At 43.3% G+C, this 22,325-nt stretch overlaps 1 protein-coding gene across 2 annotated transcripts in view; it reads left to right on the top strand.

Annotated features, from left to right (window-relative positions):
- LOC119660817 (tetratricopeptide repeat protein 39B-like) overlaps positions 1–20,832 on the top strand; it is a 124,685-nt gene extending 103,853 nt beyond the window's left edge. For both annotated transcript variants that reach the window (XM_038069668.1, XM_038069669.1), the window contains 6 exons: positions 22–179; positions 234–399; positions 8,960–9,288; positions 9,349–9,885; positions 9,945–10,085; positions 20,259–20,832. In XM_038069668.1, the coding sequence (XP_037925596.1) occupies positions 22–179; positions 234–399; positions 8,960–9,288; positions 9,349–9,885; positions 9,945–10,085; positions 20,259–20,373 (1,446 nt within the window). In that variant the 3' untranslated portion in view covers positions 20,374–20,832. The remainder of the gene's footprint in view (positions 1–21; positions 180–233; positions 400–8,959; positions 9,289–9,348; positions 9,886–9,944; positions 10,086–20,258) is intronic.
- The last annotated feature ends 1,493 nt before the right edge of the window (positions 20,833–22,325 follow it).

Genomic DNA, 22,325 nt, shown 5'->3' on the forward strand with positions numbered 1-22,325 from the left:
CATTTATGAAATTCTATTTAGCCAAACTACGAGCAATATACAGAGGTAGAAGCCCATGCAGAACTATGTTCGGCTGAAGCGTTACTACTTAAGGCAATGTTAACATTTATCGAGGACGAAACCTTAACCAGCCTAATCAAAGGTGGAATGAAAATACGACAGTGCTTTAATAGTTATAAGTAAGTAGCCTTTCTAGCTATGTCCTGGCACAGCAGTAACAATTGTGATTGCAGGGAGTGCGCCGTAATTTTGTCGCAACGTACCTGGAAATCGGAAAGTTCAAAGTCCCATTTTGACAGTGGTGTTCGGATGGGAATGGGCACATTTAATTTGATGATATCTCTACTACCAGCGCGTGTGATCAAATTGCTAGAATTCATTGGATTCTCGGGAAATAAGGTAAGTTATATGATCTTGACAATTTATCAAGTATTACCGTTTTATTTAGTCTCTAGAGATTAAAGGTACTTTTGCCACTTTGATTCTAACAGCAAAAAGAAAGCAAGAGGAAGAAGATGCTCTTCACTCTTAGGTAGAGAGTTGGCAAGAGTATCCTGATATACAGTGGCTCCCAGCTTATTTCCTAGGATCTTGCTCTGTACTTTAGCCTACATTACTGCAAAATTTCGTGATTCTAGGGTGAACTTAAGGGGGGTTTTCCTGCAAATTACTAAAAATTATAATAATGTACTATTAAATTTATTTGAACAGGTATCGGTATGGAGGGTGATTTTTTTCAGATTTTTCGGTTGAGTTGTTTCTGAGAATGGGTCCGTTAAAGAAATGATCACTTTCAACCCCCCGCACTCCCCATCTTTCCAACAAATGTCAAAATTTGATTTATACCCCACATGACTATATTTGATGAAACAAATATTTACACCCCCCTTTTGCATGTATGGTAACCAAAAGCTCAAAGCAAGTGAAATATTTTGGTCTAATTATTGATTTTATATCAGATAAATACTGTCCTTTATTAAGTATAAATTCTTGAAATTATTGATAATAAATGGAATTGTGCCAGGGTACAAAATAATAATAGTCGCATACCGATAAGTCGGGCGAATGAGGTCACTGACATAAATCAGTGTATGAGGGTAAAACACATTAGAAAGCTTATTTTCACGTAGTTTTAAGGATGGATTTTAATGGGAATTATTAATAACTGCAGAAACGTAGAGCCGTAAGGTGTATTTTGACTATGAAAGTTGGAGTTGGTAAAGCCAGACTTGTTTCCTTCATTCATAATAGGAAACACTGCTTTGTATTCCCTTGCACGGCAAACGGAATTCTACTACTGGACTGGTCAAGAATGCAGAAGTTGCCACGAAGAAAAATGTTTTTTTCTGTAAGTCGTATGATGAAACAGCTTAAAGATGGTCGCAACTTTTTCAACGGTCCAATAAAGGACACTAGAAATACGCTTCTTATCCACGATGATGAGCCGAGGAGAAGTTCATCTCGATTCCCAACTGTATAAAATGCGGTGAAGGTTAGCTTTTCAGATATGGAATCATCACTATCACTGGCACAATTACTGGTCATGCCTAGGCCCGCTTTAGCAAGGAACTCGTGCGTGGATGTCCATCAATTCGATATCTCTAAAGGCTGTCTTGCGTCGCTCTGTGCGAAGCCGGATCCCCACGTCAGATACGCAAATGAAATGCTTTGATCGTGGCAATGAACCTAAACCTGTACTCTCCACATATTCAATTCAATTCAAAAGCCAATGCAACGTCAAGCCAATTCTGTCAATACTCCTGCCACCAAACGCCAATCCATGCAATTCAACATCAACGCCTTACCCCCGAATCAACGAAACAAATAATCCAGGGAAACTACAACACTCGATTAATACCAAGATTAATGGAGAAGGTTGTCCCTAGTATTTGCTGCGACAGGTAAACCAAAGCGGCAACAGTCCTCTGACGATCTCAACTCGTCTATCCAATGGAAACTATGCAACGGCTTGGAGGAAACTACTTTCAGCTGTAAGGGTTCATCATTGAAAGCAAGTTTGGCTTTGAGTCGCAAAATATTACGATTGAACTTTATTGACGAAAATACGAACCAATGGCGTAGGTAGCACTGAACCTCCCTTAATATTGTGACACCACTACGGCAGAGCGAGCAACTTGCCTGTAAGACGCACGCAATTGTGAATCGTTGTGGCCATGACATTGGAAAACAATTTTTGACTGCGAAAATTGTTTTTCATCTGATTGTGTGGTTCCCAGAGGCGGTCCAGACGCTTGGGACCACTATGCAACAGCTGGTGGATGCTACACTTCTGGAATTCCCTCAGCAAGTTGCGCCCCTAACCGCATTCGTCGATTGCCTTAGACATTGCCGTAGGTGCTGCTCTTCACCAAAAAGTGAACCAAATCTGCCAATCTTTTCCAAACAGCTGAAACTCGCTCAACGAAACTACAGCACTTATGTTCGTGAGTTATTAACCGCGTACCTTGCAATTAAATATTTCCAGTATGTCCTTGAAGGCAGGCCGTTCGCATTGTTCACGGACCATAAGCCACTCACTTTTGCTTTAAAACAGTGCGATAAAGCGTCTCCTCACTAACTTCGACACTTGAGCTTTATTAGCCAGTTCACTTCCGACATTCAACACGTGTCTGGAAAAAATAACGTTGTTGGTGATGCTTTGTCACGTGTTGCAGAGGTCAAGATCCCCACCACTGTCGATTTTCTGGCAATCGCCGAGGTGCAGAAGAACGACTCAATTATTCAGAGCTCGTGGAGTAACTCCAAATACACATTTAGGAAGTTTCCTATCTTCGGGTCAACATCTAGTATATACTGCGAGACCTCAGACAAGGAACCAACGCCGATTTCCGGGAGGAAGTATTTCAAGTTGTTCACCCAGCATTCGGACAACGAATCGCTTAGCCACCGTAAAGTATTTCTGGCTGCCCCTGATTGCCATTAATTCCTGGGCCAGACAGTGCATCGCATGTCAGAAGTGGAAACCTACAAAGCTACTCAGTAGGAGTGTTCCCTCGGTCCAATCAGCGTTTCCACACAACCCACCTCGACATCATCGGCCCTTTGCGAGACTCGCACGGTTTAAGGTGTTTAAGGTGTTGCCTCACAATCGTCAATAAGTCCACGCGGTGGCCCAAGGTATTACGGCACAATCTTCTGTTAAGACCCTGTGTTGAGAATGTGCCGGCAATTATAATTACTGAGCAGGGAATGCAGTTTGAGTCCTCCATTTTTTCTCCGAGTTGAGCAAACTCCTCGACTTTACACGCCGTGGGACAACTGTGTACCACCCGCAGTCCAATGGGTACAGGATGATGAAGGCCGCTATAATGGCCCAAGGCGGCCCCCCTTGGTGGCAAGTCCTGCCACTCGTTCTACTTGGCCTCCGAACAGGCAATCGAGAAGAATATGCTGTAAGTCCCGCGTAGCTGGTATATGGGGAGAACCTGATACTCCCCAGTGACGTTAGGTCGGGACTCAACGCTACCGGCCTGTTTCGCTTGCTGAAGAACAAGATACCAAAGCTGAAGCCGCAATCACCCGCCAGTCACACGACGTGGCTGACGTGCCCAAGGACCTCAAATCGTGTACGCATGTCTTAATTTGAAGCCGCTGCAGTCATCTTACGAGGGCCCCTTCGAAGTCCTCGAGCGAGACGAACACCATTATAATCTCAACGTTGGAGCACGGTGAAATGGGCCTCTTTGGCTCGACTACGTAGCTGGTTTTGTACTAGCTTGGTATGTCAAGTTAATCTATTTTAGTGGTGGTTTTCTTGGTTTATATCCAGTTAATCCTCGTCCTTGAGACGCCATAGCACCCCACATGATGATGCTGCCTCTGCCGTGTTTAACTGTTGGTTCAATATTACGAACTTCTAAGGCAGTGAACAGCATTCTCCACACAAATTGTAGGCCATCGGAACCGAAAATGTTGAATTTAGACTCAGCATGAGGAATATTTTTGGCCCCCTACATGAGGATGGACGATTCCGTAGCCTACACAATGACGAAATCTATGAGCGATACCATGACCGTCCGGTTGTGGATAAAATCCGGCTCAATAGGTTACGGTGGGCGGGTCACTTAATCCGTATGGATGGAGATGATCCCACCCGGAAAGTCTATAAGGGCAATATCTATGGTAGGAAAAGAAGACGAGGCAGACCCTGCCTAAGATGGAGCGATGGCGTTGGCCAGGACGCCAGACAGCTTTTAGGGATATCGAATTGGTGGACCTCGGCGCAAAACCGGGATGTCTGGAGTTCCTTATTAAGGCAGGCCTAGACCGGATACCGGTTGTTGCGCCGTTGATGATGATGATGAGGAATAGCGGATAGCTACGTGGTTAGAGGACATACATGTAAAAGGGGGGTGTAAATTTTTTTTCACCGAATGCAGTCATGTGGGGTATCAAATGAAAGGTCTCGATTAGTACTTTTCGAAGCCGGTCTTAGTTTTGAGATTAGTTAAAAAGGCGGGGAATGGGAGGGGTGGAAGGTGATGATTTCTTTAACGGACCCATTTTCAGAAACTACCCAATCGAAAAATCTGAAAAAAATTCATGAAGCTCCCTCTATATGGTGTCCAGGCCGCAAAATACTCTGCATATCGATATCCGTTCAAATTAAGTTAATAATAGTATATTATTATACCATATTTTTGGGAAAATTAAGTAAAACCCCCTTAAGTTTATTCCTGAGTTATAAAAGTTGGTGTGTGTGTGTATGTACGGTGGGGGAGAAGCTACAGCTCAGGCCGTGGTGGCCCATTGTACTCGCCACCCCTGTCTAACGGAATATTCCGGATCCTTTAACGTATCGCAGGATTTCCGTTAGTGGATGTGATGCTACCCGTCGCAATTGGAGAACATCGGCACCAAAGATCTGATGCCTGATACGTCCATAGACGGGGCATTCACATAGGAAGTGCTCCGTGGATTCCATTTCCTCATTACAGGAGGGACACGTATCATCTTGGGTAATTCCTATTCTGAACATATGTCCAGTTAGTGAATTATGACCTGTCAGAATGCCCACAATACACCTGCAAGTTCTCCTGCTTTTCGACAGGATAAACTTTGCGGTACGTGTGTCCGATTCTGGCAGGAAAAGTTTGGTGTGTCGAACAGCATTTAGGCTCTGCCACCTGTCATTATGGGAAGCTTGTTCCCAGTTTTTGAAAACAGACTTAGCCAATGCTACTGGTACCCCAATTGCTGGCTCCGGTCCCGGCATAGGGGAGATTGACCCCTCTTTGCTAAAACATCCGAGATTTCATTTCCCTCTACGATAGTACCCAGAGTAGTCCCACCGTATCGAATCTAGAGATAAAGTTCAAACGGTTTCTGCATTCCTGAACGATTTTCGAGATGATCAAAGGGCTGCTCAATGCCAAGCTGCTTTGAAGCTTGGTTGTCACTGCAGATTGCGATGCGCCTGCCCTTAAACCGCTCGTCACTCACCCAGTTTGCCATCCTTCGGATCGCATAAACTTCGGCTTGAAAAACCGTTGCATATTGTCCCAAAGGAAAAGCCCACTTCTTGTTTTTATTCGAGAGGTAGACTCCGGCTCTAGAACCCTCTTCTGTTTTTAAGCCATCGATGTAGAAGACTTCCGTATATCCCGCCACGCATTCCTCTGGGTCTTCCCACTCCTCTCTATGCTATGCTATCCGGGTAACTTCATATCTTCTACCAAACAGATGTATGGGGACACGAGAATCGGGGAAGGCAGTGTGAGAACTGGATTCAGTGCTCCCAGTAACTCTTCCAATGCTCTGTGCCCCCCACATCCGTTGTTTTCCCATAGATCTAATCGAATTGGTCTATGACTGCTCTCATTGCAGTGCTTTGAATAAATATATCCAGGAGCTGCAAACTGACTAGTCCATTCAGAGCTGCGCCGGATGTCGTGCTCATGGCACCAGTGATACCCAGAAACATAGTTCTTTGCAGTGCGGCTAGTTTACGGTGAAAACCTTTTTGCGTCACCTGAACGCACCACAATATGGATGCATATACGAACATCGGCCTAATGATGGCAACATATATCCACATTACCACATGAGGCCTGAGTCCCCATTTCAAGGCAAAGGTCCGTCTACACAGCCCATAAGCTGTGAGAACTCGTTTCATCTCTACCTTTACATGTTTGTTCCAAAGAAGTTTTTATCTACAGTGACTCCCAGATATTTCACTTCTTCGGAGAGTTGAAGGATAGTACCCCTCATCTCTGGGAGGCAAAATTCATCCAGTTTTCTCCTTTTTGTGAATAAAACCATTGTGGTTTTATTTGGATTAACAGACAGACCATATCTGAGGCACCAGCTGTCTATCAAATCAACGGCACGTTGTATATTCCTACACACCGTTCCAAGATCCCGATCAACAGGAAGCACAGCCACGTCATCAGCATAAGCTTGAGCGTGTATGGGCAAATTTTGCAGTTCGCATAGTAGTGAGTCGATCAACATACTCCATAGAAACGGCGAAAGCACACCTCCTTGGGGGCAGCCCTTTGTTGCCTCTACAGTCAGGTCGATCGACACCCCCTCAGTGCACAGCAATCTCTGCGTTAGCATAGCTTAGATCCACTTAATGAAAGCATCATCAACACCATACGCTCTGGCGGCATTACAAAGTTTTTGAAAAGGCGCACAGTCAAAAGCCTCTGCAATGTCCACGAACACCCTCATCGAGTACTCACCATTCAAAGTTGCATCCTCTATTTTGGAACCAAAGAATGAAGAGCAGACTCACAGGACTTTCCATGCTGGTAAGCATGTTGGTTTTTATTAAGTGGGGGCGGCCTAAGTGCGTTTCCACGAATGTGATGCTCTACCAGTCTCTCCAGACCTTTCAGCAAGCATGAAGTCAAGCTGATCTGTCTGAAGTTGTTTGGATTAGAATAGTTGTCTTGCCCAGGTTTTGTTATGAAGACAACCATAACCTGTTGCCAAGAGGAAGGCACGTAGCGCAGAGCAAGACATCTACGAAAAATATTTCTTAGAGGTCGCTTTAAATGCTCCATACCCTCCTTTAGCATTGCCAGATAGATGCTATCCATGCCAGGTGCTTTGAAATGTTCAAACGACAGTTTTCGTACTGCAGACTGTTCGCCGACAATAGTCAGATTGAATACTAGATATCGGTGACCTGACAGTGAGACCTCGTCTAGCACTCGCCAGTGTGTAATCAACTCTCACAATTTTGAGGTACAGATTGTTAGGTCAATTACTTCGCTTCTTCTCGGTCCCACGAACGTAGTGGCGCACCCTACGTTTGCCGTCATAAGACCAGCTGAAGTGATGAAATCAAAAAGCTTTTCCCCTCTTGGATTGCATTTGTTACTGCTCCAACAAATATGTTGAACATTCGCATCGTAACCTATTAGGAGCTCGAGACCACTTGATCCTACATACGCCACCAGACCCCTAAGCTCTTGCGTCGGTGGAGGATACAAAGAATTATAGCGGAGGCAACTATGATGTTTTTCCTCTCGCCATTTATCTGGTATTGTATGATGACCGTAGCTAAGTCCTGGGAACAGTACTGTCTCAGCATAGTTGCCTCTAACCGTTTTGAAATCAGGACCCAAGCTCTTGGTTTTATGGTTGGTAATATAATATGAAGCTTATTATTCCCACGTTTGATAAAAATCATACCATTAGTAACAAAGTTACAGTAGCTCAAAATTGTCTTTACCGTGTAAATTTACAACCCGACGTACTAAATCTGACATGCTAAATGCATGTACATAACGGGCTACCACACCTACAAATGGGATAGTTCTACACTCAAATATACTCACAGAAGAAGCAAACAAAACCTTTCATACCTGAAGCGCCCAGCTTCTGGTTTCCCGACCTGTTTGTTTTTGAAATTTGATCTTAGTGTATTGTCTGAGTTCGTTATATTTGTTTCAATATATCTTTGGAATAGCAATGCCTTCTTCTTTGGAGTTTACGCTCTCAATCCCTCTCTGTGAAGAAAATTGCGAACGGCTTTAGGAAGATCTGATACTATACCTTTGTGCCAACATTTTTTTGTAAAGGATACTGTAGTTGGCTTGGAGTTGTTTCTTATGTTACACAAAATCTGTCGTTTTGTTTGCTCCGACTAGATTTTCACTGTTCCGCCACCACCTTTTTTTGCGAGAAAAAGTTTTTCATTGCGTGATGAACAGTAAACGTGGACTTTTTTGTTTTTGAACTATTTTCATAATGCCTTTATAAGATTTAACGATCAGCTCATCGCAATCGCAGGACAGCTATTCATTGTTCATTTTCGGTCCTTTAACGTGCGATAATTGCAACGAATTATTCGTTGTCGTATACGTCCGGGAGCCCAACAGTTCTAAATACAACAAGAAACATAACAGCACCTACTTTTGAGCAGCAATTACATTACGTGTTGCGATATTAAATGATAACTTGAAGTGTCCAAGTTTTTTTTTTTGGCTGCGTAAAATGGCCACTTTTTTGTTTTAAAATAATAATAACGGTGGAAAACAACCATAAAGGGTTGTTGTTTTTTCTTTCATAACTCAATTAAAAATATCGTATGGTTTTTGAGATATTTGACTGCAAATTGTACTACAGTAATTGGTTCACTGCATGTCGTATATACTATCATCAACATATGACTTGAAAACATATTTAAGAAACTACTATCCCAGAATGGACAACCATTGGATTTTAGAACTATTTGTCGCAGAAAAGTTGAGGAGGAGAGCAAGCTTTTTGGAAAATCTGGGGGGAGCTGAATATTCCAGGAGGTGAGGACACCACATATAGGTGCTATGGACGGGCTATGTCTTACGCTTACATGAAGGCTTATAGTAACTATACTTACTGAGCTTTCAAACCATCGTCGTAGACATTCTTTGTTTTAATAGTTATTCATACTATAGTTCAAATTCAAAAAAATCAATCAAAATTAATGTGCTCAACTTTTCAGCAAATTGGAATGCAAGATCTGATAACGGGCTCTCGTATGACTGGAATACGACAAGTTTTATGTGTGATGACGCTACTAGGCTACCATTTAATTGTATGCTATGTGTTAAGCCATCAGGAGGGCGACTTAGAATTTTGCGATGAAATTTTAAACAGGCAACTGCAATTGTATCCGGAAGGTGTATGGTTTCTATTTTTTAAAGCTAGACTAGAATTTATGAAAGGAAATCTTGACGAAGCACAAATCTGGTATAAGAAATCATGGAAATCTCAAAACGTCTGGCCTCAATTTCATCATTTGTGTTTTTGGGAGTTATTATGGGTTAATTGGTGAGTATTTTACGGGACATCTTGATATATTCTCTTGGTGACGTTCTGATTTTTTTCCAGCTTGCAGTTAAATTGGCGTGAATCCAGTTCCTATGCGTCATATCTACTGGATGGAAGTAAGTGGTCCAGAACAATCTATTCGTATCAAAAAGCTGCAGTACTGCTGATGTTGGGTAGCGATCAAATTACAGAAACCGATCGTCAAACAATTGATACTCTGATGCGCCAGGCCCCAACATTTAAACAACGAATAGCCGGAAAATCGTTACCAATGGAGAAATTCATTTGTAAAAAGACGGAACGTTATTTCGCTCAAAATCGATGCCTTATATTACCTGCAATCGAGTTGATGTATGTGTGGAATACATTCAAAGTAATAGGGAAACATTTCAGTATAGCTGACGGCATCTTGAAATTAATTGATAATAAGTTAACGGAATTGGACAAACAGAGTCCGAGGAAAAATGATAATACAAAGACATCAATATCAGGTTCAATCACACCTGATCGGAAATTCGATGCTGATAATCGCGCTCTGGTGTTACTGTTGAAAGGTGCTTGCCTGAGGCAAATGAAGAGTCCTCTGCAGGCGTTAAAGTAAGATAATAGACTTTCTTTAGCTTCTCGGAAAATGTTATCTTTTTCCAATTTTAAAGGTGTTTGGAGGCTGTCATTGCACTTCATAAAAATATTCAGGATGATAACTATTTAGTTCCATATGCTATTGTCGAAATAGGGCTATTGTATGCCGATCAGGGAAAAAAGGAAAACGCCATAGCCGCATTGGAGGACGCAAAGTGAGTACTTTTTTTTGTCTCATTAATAACGATTGTAATCAACGGGGTTCGCAATATATCGTGAAGAAATATTTGGTCTTTTTGATGGTTATAGTTTCTTATCCCAGCCTAAGTACATTGGATTATTCCTACCAATGATCGACAGAAATTTTACGTGCTTCAGTCTTTCGTTAGATACTCTCACAGGTGTGTAGGCGTGTACCTTACAAAATCTGCGGATAAGTACCTCAATTTCCATAGATGGGGAATCAATTGTTAGAAGTTTCTCAGTTTTTGTCCGTTCAGAATCAGAGTCGACTTGTCTTGAACGATTGCGTTATTTTGCTAGGTAACATAGACCTGATCTGGATGAAGTCCAAACTGTCGTTGCCTTCGTTGCTTCGGTCGGTCTTTTGGATATGATTATGGCATGTCCCAGGACCTATCTAGCCGATAAATCTACATGAAATGTCGGTGTAAAAGTACATCCCATTCCAATATCTGCTCAAATAAAGTTAACAATAGCATATCAATATTTTTTAAAAATTTACCCGAAAACTCGCCTTAAGTTCATCCTAGAAGTTGAAAAAACACTGGTAAGGCATAGTTTTGGCAATTTTGAATGAAATAAACTCTTATTAACAAAGTTATATGGGGGTAAAACTCTTGTATTTCACTTAAATTTATTGCACTCTAAGAGCTGTATGAGATCACCATCATATTAAGTGAATTTATAGAAACAGCGGAGTCCATGGGAATATTTCAGTTTTCGTTTTTAAGGTAAGGGAATAAAAAACTCAATATTCGGCATTAAAACATAAAAATTTGTTTTTTCTTTATTATAAAATAAGCCGAAGAAACAACACACAACCGAAGAAATATTGTCTCTTTATTATAAATCGCTTTTCATTTTTATACATAAATAATCTTCAATGAGAAAATTATTTTCTCATGAGGCTCCGTCTAAGAAATTCATCCCCACAGTGTATTGAGTATATGCGGAATTCATATTCCACATTCCTGACGTAGAGTTTCAAATTCCCCGTCTGAGTTGTTTACTATTACTTGTTCCTATGGGTTGAGTGTACAGCGGCGTCCGTCGAGGTGTCTTATGACATTGCTCTGTTTGTGGATTTTGAAAAGGCCTTGATGGTACAAGGTTTTAAAGAAGGTATAATATTACGACTGAATACTGAGTGGGTAAGTAAACTAATTGTAGTATGCATATATGCTATATTGTGTGTTTAATGTGGGTATTCTTCAACATATCAATATGCCGTAATGGGCAACGTTTGTTTATTTAGGGTGAGCATTTTATTTCTTTTATATGCCTGCCCATATATATATCTTGGAACTTAGCAATTAATGAAGAATATGTTCCCTTTTTCGTTATGTACGAAAGTAAAATCATGCATAGCGAGTTTCTCACATAAGATGAACAGAAAACATTTATACCTGAAACCCCCACCTTCTGCTATCCCGACTTTTTTCGCCGTTTTCTGGTGAGTTTAAGGGGAGCTCTCCATACATGCAAAAGAGCGGTGCAACTTTTTTTACAGAATATGGCTATTCGGGTATTAAATGAAAGGGCTCAATTAGTTTTTCTTTCCAAACCGATCCTATTTTTCATACTAGGCGGAACATAGGGGGGTGACAGAGGTCTCGCTCTCGGAACCTATCCAACTGGAATATCTGGCCTCAAAGTGCAACCCGCTCGGATAACCGCGTAATTTAGTTCAAAATACCATATTACTCTATTTTATAATTTTACCCTCAAGTTACTCGAAGTACAAAATGTGGCATTAGTTTAAGTTATATGTTATATGTGTGGCAGTCATACGGGGGCACGCGGTTCAAATCTCGCTAGTGGCAGTGGAATTTGTATTGTGATTTGACGTCGGATACCAGCCGACTTAGCTGTGAATGAGTATCTGAGTCAAATCAAGGTAAAAATCTCGGGCGAGCGCAATGCTGATCACATTGTCTCCCATAGGGTACTATAATCCTATAGTGTTCCGTTACTGTCTTTAATGAACTGCTTTAACACACTTCATACCCCTGATCCAATTCGAATGTTGCGCCAACGAATATCTCGGAGTTGTCACAATCTTGGTAGATGCCGAATTTTACCAAATACTAGCACTAAGTCCCAAGCATTTAGGCCCGCACGATACTACCTACTTAAAAACTAACGGGGCGATGGTGGTGGTGGTCGGTGGTAGACCAAAGGAAGAATCCGTCGAGAACTCCCCGCAACATCGAGCACGTATGCAGAATGGTGTACTTCTGCATGGTTTGAACCAGACGGTGCTAAAGTACCGGGACATCAAGGGAAGCCGTGAGGGATCTAGGTACAATGCCTATAGTTGACAATATTATGGGAACTACAACCACCCGCTCGAGACGCCAAATTTCTTTGATTTCCCGAGCCAGTGGCTCATACTTAACCTTCTTCTCCACATATTTCCGTTCAATGTTGCTCTTATGAGGGATAGCAACGTCAATAATATACACGGAGCGCCCCGTCTTGTCAACTAACAGTACGCTAGGCTTGTTATGTGGCGTATTGGACCAGTAGAGCTTGCCGGTCCCAATACATGCTGTAAGCAGAACTATCAAGTACTGCTTGCGACTCATATCGGTAAACCGGACATGCTCCCGTGATCAACCCATGCTTGTATGCAAGATTTTAATGGATAACCTAACCATACAATATTATGCCTGGTAATGTATTGCACCGGTGCCATAAGAGTACAGCCAGAAATGAGATGGTCCAACGTCTCTAACGCTGAACCACACATTCTGCATTGGTCGTTCTCCACCTAGTCTTTCATGATGAGCTTTTTATAAGCTCCGGTGGCGGCCACGCCGTCCTGAATGGCACGCATGAACCCCTTCTTAGCAAAGAGCTCCCCAGCACACAGCCATCTGTTCGACAGATGCAAATCGACAAATGGCTGCGAAGACAATTCACGTGTTTACCGTGCATTGCCTTCGACTTCCATTCATCGATCCCCTCTTGGTCCGACCTCACCCCACTCAGAGGGTTGAAAGATCGATAGTGGAGTCAGTCCACAGTTTGCCTTACAGGCAGCCGCAAGCGACCGACTCGCCTGCTCTTTGCTGTAAAAATAAGCGCGTAGCGAGTCGACTTGGCGATGATGTTGTGCCGCCACATCAAATGCGCCCCTACCTCCGATGTCACGAGGCATGTTCATCCGCTCCACGGCAGAGTTTGGATGATGCATTCGAAATTTGGACAAAGTTGTCCGTATCCGTCGCTGGGGGTTTGGTTTCCCAGATCGGTCTTCGTCGGGAATATTCCGAATGCATAAGCCAGTGAAGGAATAGCGAATACATACAGTGCGCTTATTTTACTCTTCCCTGACAGATGCGATTTCATTACCAACTTTACACGTCGCAGGAATTCGGACAGCAGAGCATCCTAGGTATTTGTAGAAGTCTGTCTCGGTCATAGTTTGGATGTGGAGGTCACCGGTGCTATGTCCGAGCTGCGGCTCGTGAAGATCTTTGAGGATGGCTTGGATTCGACACTTGTCTAATCCAAACTCCATCCGAATATCACGGCTGAACATGTCTACTATTCGCAACAGATTTCTAAGATGTTTTTCAGTACCAACATACAGCTTAATGTCATCTAAGTACATTAAGTGTGTCAGTTGGCACTTAGCGCATGCGCCATATTTAATTGCAAAACCATGCCCTCTAGCATTATTCAGTAATCATGAAAGGGGGTTCAGTGCCTACAAAACCAAAGGGGACTCATTGAATCCACGTGGAAGATGCCCCTCTGTATGTGGCTGGGCTCTGAGGTATTAGCACCCTCAGATGTACGCACTGATAAGGTGCTATGCCATCCTTCCATGATTGTCCCGAAAAACTTTATTTTTTTCTGATCAATGCGATATAGATGTAGGACATCGATTAGCCAGGTATGCGGAACGCTATTAAAGCCTTGGCATAATCGATATAGCAACTAAAGAAGTTTCTTTGGTTTCCAGTTGCTTGTCTTACAATTACCGAGTCGATAATGAGTTGCTCTTTGCAACCCCTTGACCTCAACTCGGCAGCCTTTCTGCTCCTCGGGCAGAATGTTGTTGGTCTCGAGGTGCGCATTGACCCTTCCACTAATAATGGACGTTATGAATTTGTAGAGCTTTGGTAAGCAAGTATTCCGTCTTGTGTCCGCGGGGTCCTGCACCGTGTCCTCCTTAGGGATAAGGTAGGTAATCCCCGCAGTGAGGAAGGCTGGAAATTTCTCCGGCCGACTCATGAACTGATGTATGCTGTGTGCCAACCGACTGTTTACGCTGGTAAATTTCTTATACAAGAAATTCTGCACCCGATCTAGACCTGAGCCCTTCCAGTGCTTCGAGCTGTTTATGGCTCGTGGAACTTCCTCTTCGGTAACATCCGCAAAATTCATGCCAGGCGTATTAGCATGGCGGGTGCCTTCGGCGGCGATTGAGTATTCTTTCGCTCCCGTTACCAAAAACTGTACTGTCTGGACGCTCTATTGCGATTCGTTAAGAGATCTGAAGAAGCTCCGCTGGTTCCTCGCGTATGTTGAATTCTAGACACGTCTGGAGTGGCTTTCTCCATACCGTCGTAAACGATTGCATATAACATAAAGTTTCTGCTTTAGTCTTCTTTTTCTTCAGCCTTTGTCCCGTTCACAAGCGGGGTCGGCTCGTCGTGATCGGCTTCGCCATTTGGCGCTATCGAATGCCTGATCTGGGTTGCAATCTCGAGGCTTTCAAATCCCCATCTAGCGTATCAAGCCACCGTTGTTTAGGTCTGCCTTTTGGTCGTTTACCATCGACTTCGATGTTCAGACCAATCTTGACAAGTGAATTCTCGTTTGCACGAATTGCGTGACCATACCATCGAAACCGCCTCTCTCGCAACTATTCCACGATCGGTGCAACCCCATAACGATCGCGGATATCCTCATTTCGGATGTGATCTAAACGTGTGACGCCACTAGTCCAGCGTAGCATCCTCGTCTCCATTACTGGAAGATGCCGTTCATTGTCTTTTATAGTCGACCAACACTCAGAACCGTAGAGAGCGACTGGACGGACGACATTGCGGTAAATTTTAGATTTGACACGTTCGTTGATACGTCGATCACAAAGAATACCAGTTGTGGAACGCCACTTCATCCAGGTTGCGTTAAAGCGTGAAGCAATTTCATAACGCAGTTCTCCATTGGCTGATAGCGTTGACCCGAGGTATTTAAATCGCTCAGTTCTGGGCAGATCACTGCCGCTGACAGTGATTGTGCCTGTTTCATGGGGATCGGTCGTCAAAAATTCAGTTTTGTTTAAATTCAATCTGAGACCGTGTTGCATGAAGTGATCATTCCATTTTTGAACAAGTTGCTCGAGATCATTTTTGCTATCAGATGCTAGGAAAATATCATCTGCATAAAGCAGTGTGTAGGGCGCTGGACGTTGGATATCCCGTGTGGCGGTGTCCATAACAAAAACAAAGAGAAGTGGTGAGAGGGCGCTTCCATGATGAACACCAACAGAGACACGAAGCGGTTTTGATACACCCGCCATACTTCGAACTTTACTTTTCGGATCATGGTAGAGCCATTGAACCCAGCGCACGAGTTCTTCTGGCATGAAGTGTTGTCGTAAAGCATACCAGATGAGTTCGTGTGGTATATGTTCAAACGCTTTCTCTAGATCCAGAAAGGTAATGTAAAGTGGGCGATGCTTCTCACGGTGTTTGTCCATGAGTAACCGGGCAAGGTGTATTGCGTCAGTAGTTCCGCAGTTCTTGACAAATCCGGCTTGATTAACGGTTATTACAATGATTACGCGAATACGGTTGTCAAGAATCCGTTCAAAAATCTTCATGGTATGGGAAAGTAACCGGATCGGACGGTAATTTGAACATTCTGCTGGACTACCTTTCTTTTTCCATATTGGAACAGTGGTACTTTCTTGCCAGTCAGATGGTGTTCTTCCTTTCTGAATAACCCGGTTAAAGAATTCACTGAGCCACAGTGTTGGGTCCCAGCTCTTCGCTTTCCAGAGCTCAGATGCAATGTCGTCAGGTCCCGTTGCTTTCCCCGATTTCATTGGTTTTATTTCCTCCTCGACTTCAGTTGCGCTGATTGGTGGAACTGCTCCAAATGTCGGCAATGATTGTGGAAATGTAGGATGACCAAATTCTTCAGTTGAAATCTGCTCGAAGTATTCTCGCCATCTATACGTTGCGGCTCGACGGTTGGTAAGCAAAGTACCGCTCTTGTCATTAACGCAACAGAAGTGTTCGAGCAAGTCGATACAGATCTCTCTTGCCATCGCGAGTGTCCAGTTTATCGTAAAGATTTTTGAAATGGTTCGCTCGGGTGACAGCGACCGCTTTCTTTGCTTCCCGGTTGGCATTCTTATAAATTTGTCAATTAGCAGGCGTTTTATCGTCGAGAAATTTGTGATACAGGCGTTTCTTTTCACGAACCTTCATTTCAACATCATCATTCCAAAGCCAAGTGTCTCGGTTGATGTACCGCTTAGCCGGCTTGGTGACCCCGAGGGTTGCAGAGGCCGCTTTGTGGATCGTGTCTTTCATTTGGTTCCATGATTCTTCCGCATTCGTAATGATCGACGACCGTATGAGTGAGACTATTTCTTCTTCTTCTCACCAAATCGCCACCATTTAATGCGCAGCGGGCCAGTGCGTTCCTCACGCTGTTTTATCGGTGGCTTAATTCGCAGGACGGCAATCAACGGCCGATGTTGAGGTGCGATGGTCTCATAGGGAACGACTTTGCAATCAGTGTCAGTGGTAAAATGCTGGCGTCTTATGAGAATATAATCGATTTGCGTTTTACTGTCTCCACTATAAAATGTGGGAAGATGAGACAATCGTTTGATGAACCATGTATTCATAAGTACAAGGTCATGGGTGTCCGCAAAATCGATTATACGCTCGCCACCCTCATTGGGCGCTCCGAACCCCTTTCCCCAGTGGCACCTGTTACCGTCTGCCTTTTCACTTACATGACCATTAAGGTCGCCGGCAATGATTATATAATCGTCAGCAGGCACGTGACAAGTCTTTTCATCGAGAAGTTGCCAGAAAGCATCTTTCTCGGCATCAGGTCGACCTGTCTGTGGTGCATACGCGGTGAAGAAGTGAATAGTGCGATCAGCTGCTATAACGGTGAGCTTCATCAGCCGATCATCAAATCGTTCGACTTCTTTAATGGCATCACGGAAACCCACCCATATTGAGTGTGTGGGTTACCAAAATACAGAAGTTTGTAGCCATTTTTACCGCGTTGCATTCAATGTCGCAGCTTTTGGCACCAGACCATCGGGTTTCTTGCAAAGCGCAGATATCAATGCACCTTTTCTGAAGGGTTCTTGCGAGTTCCTCGGTATTTCCAGTTAGGGTACCAACATTTAGCGTGCAGACACGTATTTGTTTTGTTCGTTGTGTGCTTACGTCCTGACGCCTGCCCATTTCTCGACAGGACTGGGGCCCGTCCTGCCGCGTCGACTGAGTTCGACGCCCTAGCATTTCTCCGAGGCTTGTGACTCAATCCGATCATCATGTTTGTAACGACATTATATGCATTTTCTTGGTCGCCCTGTCGCGGGGCCGGTCACCAAGGGAGATCAGGTAGGATTTAGCATAGTAGAATAACTCCAACTATACTCTATTTATCTCTTTCCTTGATCTCAGCATTTTATTTTTGTTTTACTGAGGATAGTACAGAGTACGTTGCCTCAAACCCTCCTCCTTTACCTGGGCTTGGGACCAGCATGCTAGGTTAATAGTATGGCGCAGTTAAAGTTTCTGCTTTAGTGAGTGCAGAATTTGGGTGTCTCACTGGGGATGGCATAGTTTCCGTAAACCCTCTGCACTTTATTTGTCACCCGTCTGCTGGCAATGCCAGTGTTGATCTGAATCAGTCTTAGTGAGTCCCGCCGACGTTCCAGACGAAAGCGAATCTTCGGACCGTGCAATCTGATAGTCGCAACTGCACCACAATACACAAGTGATTGTAGTTGCAGCAGCGATATATTATCACACAGCCGAGATGCAATCTCATCATTGATTTGAGATAGAAGACCCAGTCACCAAGTCAGACCACTCCCGCCGGTTATCCGTACCGGACCACAAATTCCTCCTTCTTCTCATTAGATGGATTTGCATTTTATACTTAACTGCCAGGTGGGGTGATAGTAATCTGCAAGAATGCAAAGTTCCTGCACTTACCTCACCTACCCCCTAAAAGGCTGCGGTGGCGTACAGCCATTCAGACTGAAACTATCCATCCCTCATCCCTTCACAACCGGGTTTGGGACCGGCTACGGCGGAGTTTATTATTATTATTATATGCTATATATGGTTTTGTGTGAAACAAAACCTTATTAAAATCGATTCAATGTCTGTATGTCAGTCTGTCACACCCGATTTACTCGAAAACGGCTGAACCGTTGAATATCTATAAGATATCCTCCGCTATCTTGCCAGACCGGATAGCCCCATGCGCCTGTTACAACTGTTGGAATATGGACAACAATTGCACCATCTATTCATCGACTTTAAAGCCGCCTATGATAGCATAGCCAGGGTAAAATTGTACACGGCCATGAGAGAATTCGGTATCCCGACGAAATTAATAAGACTGACTAGGCTGATCCTGACCAATGTGCGAGGCCAGATAACAGCAGCAGGATCACTCTCAAGACCATTCGATATGAACAACGGTCTACGACAAGGGGATGCGCTATCATGCGTCCTCTTTAACCTGGCCCTAGAGAAAGTGATCTGTGATGCTGAGGTGAATGCAAGAGGTACGATCCTCTTCAAGTCCACCAAACTACTGGCCTATGCTGACGATATCGACATCATGGGAAGAACCACCCGAGACGTGCAAACTGCCTTCATCCAGATCGAGCAGGCGGCGCGAGATCTTGGGCTGCACATCAATGAAGGCAACACAATGTATATAGTGGCAACTTCAGCATCGAAAACCAACCAACCAATAACATCAAACCGCACTGGTCAAATAGAATAAAAATAGGAGAATACAACTTTGAGACCGTTGATAATTTCTCCTATCTAGGGTCGAAAATCACAACCGATAACAGCTACGATGATGAAATCCGCGCACGGTTGTTGTCAGCCAACAGAGCCTATTTCAGCTTACAAAAACTGTTCCGATCGAAACGTCTCACCAAAGGGTCAAAGCTCTTACTGTACAAGACGATGATCTCGCCAGTCCTCATGTATTCCTCGGAGACTTGGGTTCTTAGCAAGAAGAATTGCGAACTCTTGGCCGCGTTCGAGAGAAGAATCCTCCGAAGAATTTTTGGCCCCCTACATGAGGATGGACGATTCCGTAGCCTACATAATGACGAAATCTATGAGCGATACCATGACCGTCCGGTTGTGGATAAAATCCGGCTCAATAGGTTACGGTGGGCGGGTCGTTGAATCCGTACGGATGAGGATGATGCAGCCCGGAAAGTCTATCAGGGCAATATCTATGGTAGAAAAAGAAGACGAGGCAGACCCTGCCTAAGATGGAGTGATGGCGTGGGTCAGGACGCCAGAGAGCTTTTAGGGATATCAAAGTGGTGCACCTCGGCGCAACACCGGGATGTCTGGAGTTCCTTATTAAGGCAGGCCTAGGCGGGATACCGGTTGTTGCGCCGTTGATGATGATGATGAAGCTTAAGGTGCATTCCGGGAAGAAATAAAAGCCAAATTTAGTCAAAATGCATAATGCTGCTCCTGCCAATAACAAATGAATAATATACTTACACATGGATTTTCTCTGCAATAAGTAACTTACAATGCATTTATTACCCTCTTTAAACACTAGTTAATTTATTTCAAACAAACTTATGAATTTCGTACCGAAAAGAATTAGATTCGGCTATAGTATGCGCAGGTCGGGCCGCAGGTTTTCCTACAAGTATGCGCTGTGCCTACAAGTATGCGCTGTTGCATATTAAAATCAAAAAGCTTTTGGCCGCGCGCTAGACAGGTGTCTAGGTAGGCGATTAACTGGAAGTACGTATGAGCTCTTATAAGATGCAATAAATTTTGAACAATACCAACTATATAAATCTATTGATTACCATTAGAAAGCAGAAACTTGATTGGTTAAATTAATTACCGCTGTTTCTTTTGCAGGAAAAACTTCAGTGGCTATTCATTAGAGTCTCGTCTTCATTTTCGAATTCATACGGCCTTAACTGAGCTTAAAGGAAGGACAAATGAATACATAAACCCTCTAACGGACGGATAAACGGAAAAACTGTACCAAAAAGATAATCTTAACCAAAACAAGATCATAGGATAGCTATTGAACAAATGAACAATAACAAAAATAATGCATTGGTGTATTCATGCATATAGACAAGAAGTTTTAAGTGAAATGTAGACCACGATTAATTACACCTAATTTTTGGCTGTTGGTTTGAAAAATGAACCCTTCTATATATATACAATATTCTTTTCTACACTAAGCACTTATGATAATGAGGGATTATGCGGAGGCTATGCATTGGAAATATATATATTATGTTTGATTAATTTTTTTTCAATTTTTGTTGGTTTTATTTTGCTCCGTGTTTGCATTGTCAGTGTACAATATGATGTGATATGTTAAAAAATGTATATAAAGCAACCAAAAATTTGGGGGAATGTGCCCTGAAAAGATTATTTGAGAATATAAAATAAAGAGAAAAAATTAACATGATAAAAATTGAGATGTTTCAATGTTATCTCAGCAGTTTAAACACGATATGAACAGTTAAAATGTTACTACCCAATACATACTACTGCTCCATTTGTGAACATACTACTACCCCATTTGTGAACTTCCCCTTTCTATACTCATATTCAACTCTGTCAATAAACATCTAACAATTTACTCTTAAATGGTGGAACCTAATCTTTTGTTGGTGTTGTCGTCCCGGATGGTCCATATCTGCACAGTGGCGGTGAGATACAAGGGACGCAGAATTAAAAGTAACGATATTTAACTTCATAGGCTAAGGGTGAGTTTTATGGCGGCGAATTGCCGTTGCTCGTTTGTGATGGCTGAAGCAAAAGATCCAGCCAATTAAGAGAGAGACGGTATTGTCGAAGGTGAACATGCAGGAGCCACAAGTTTTTCATAGCTTGGGCGTAAAAGACGTCTGACTTGACCAAACTTTGAGACAGTTGTGCTTCTGCCATTTTTCGGGCCAGCATATCATTCGTATGCCGGGCAACCGCGGTAGCTTGCTGGATGTCTGACTTTGCCGCAGTTGCAACAAAGCGGCACTTCCATTGTGGGGCGTGGGCAGTCGCCACGCGAGTGTTTTTTCGTGCATCTGACGCACCGATGTATAATTGTACAATTTTGAGCAACGTGCCCAAAATTCTGTCTGTTGAAACACGCCGTAGGCATCCGCTGCAGATTTCCCACTAAAGTGGAGCGCCTTTCTTCTACAAATTTCTCCTTGGGAGTAAATTACCACAGGCTTCCCCACCACGACGACAAGCTGGTGTCCGAGATGGGAGCGAGACGGAAGTAGCTGTAACATTAAGTTGGAAGCGGGTTCCATAAGTTGTCTCTCTCGTGCATTAAGAATGCCACAGCGCTCAACTCATGTGCAGATCATTGTCGCCGCTCACGTTAGTTCACAACCAGGATGACTAGTTGTTATCCGCGGCTGTCAACTGGGAGGTGTGAGTTGAGTATGCGGAATCTACCGATATTTTTCTACGGTGAATATTCAGCCTATGCACACATCGGACATCCGATCTTTAGTACTGAGCAAAAACCCTGCGATATATAAATGAATCTGGGATATTCTGTTAGATGGGGAAATCGAGTATCATGGAGCACTACGGCTTGAATGCTGATCGGCATTGCCTCTTCCCCATCTCCGAGACACACACAGGTCTCGAACCTCTTGCCTGGTGAGTTTTATTTCAAACCTATTACTGAAGGTGAATTCAAGAAAGTATCCGCATGGCATAGTGGTTAAAGCACATTGTGGAAGGAAAGTCGCTGATCAAATTTTACTAACGCCAGAGGGATTTATGTTGCGACTGGATGTCGGACACTGGTCGACTGTGAATGAGCACTTGAGTCAAATCTGAGAAATGATTCTGGGCGAGCACTATAATGATAGCATTGCTTTCTAGTGTACCATTACAGTCTTGAATGAAGGCTTGGATCCAAATTGAATTTTTGTGTTATCGATT

This window comes from Hermetia illucens, chromosome 7, assembly GCF_905115235.1.
Source record: "Hermetia illucens chromosome 7, iHerIll2.2.curated.20191125, whole genome shotgun sequence".
NCBI classification, from domain to species: Eukaryota; Metazoa; Arthropoda; class Insecta; order Diptera; family Stratiomyidae; genus Hermetia; species Hermetia illucens.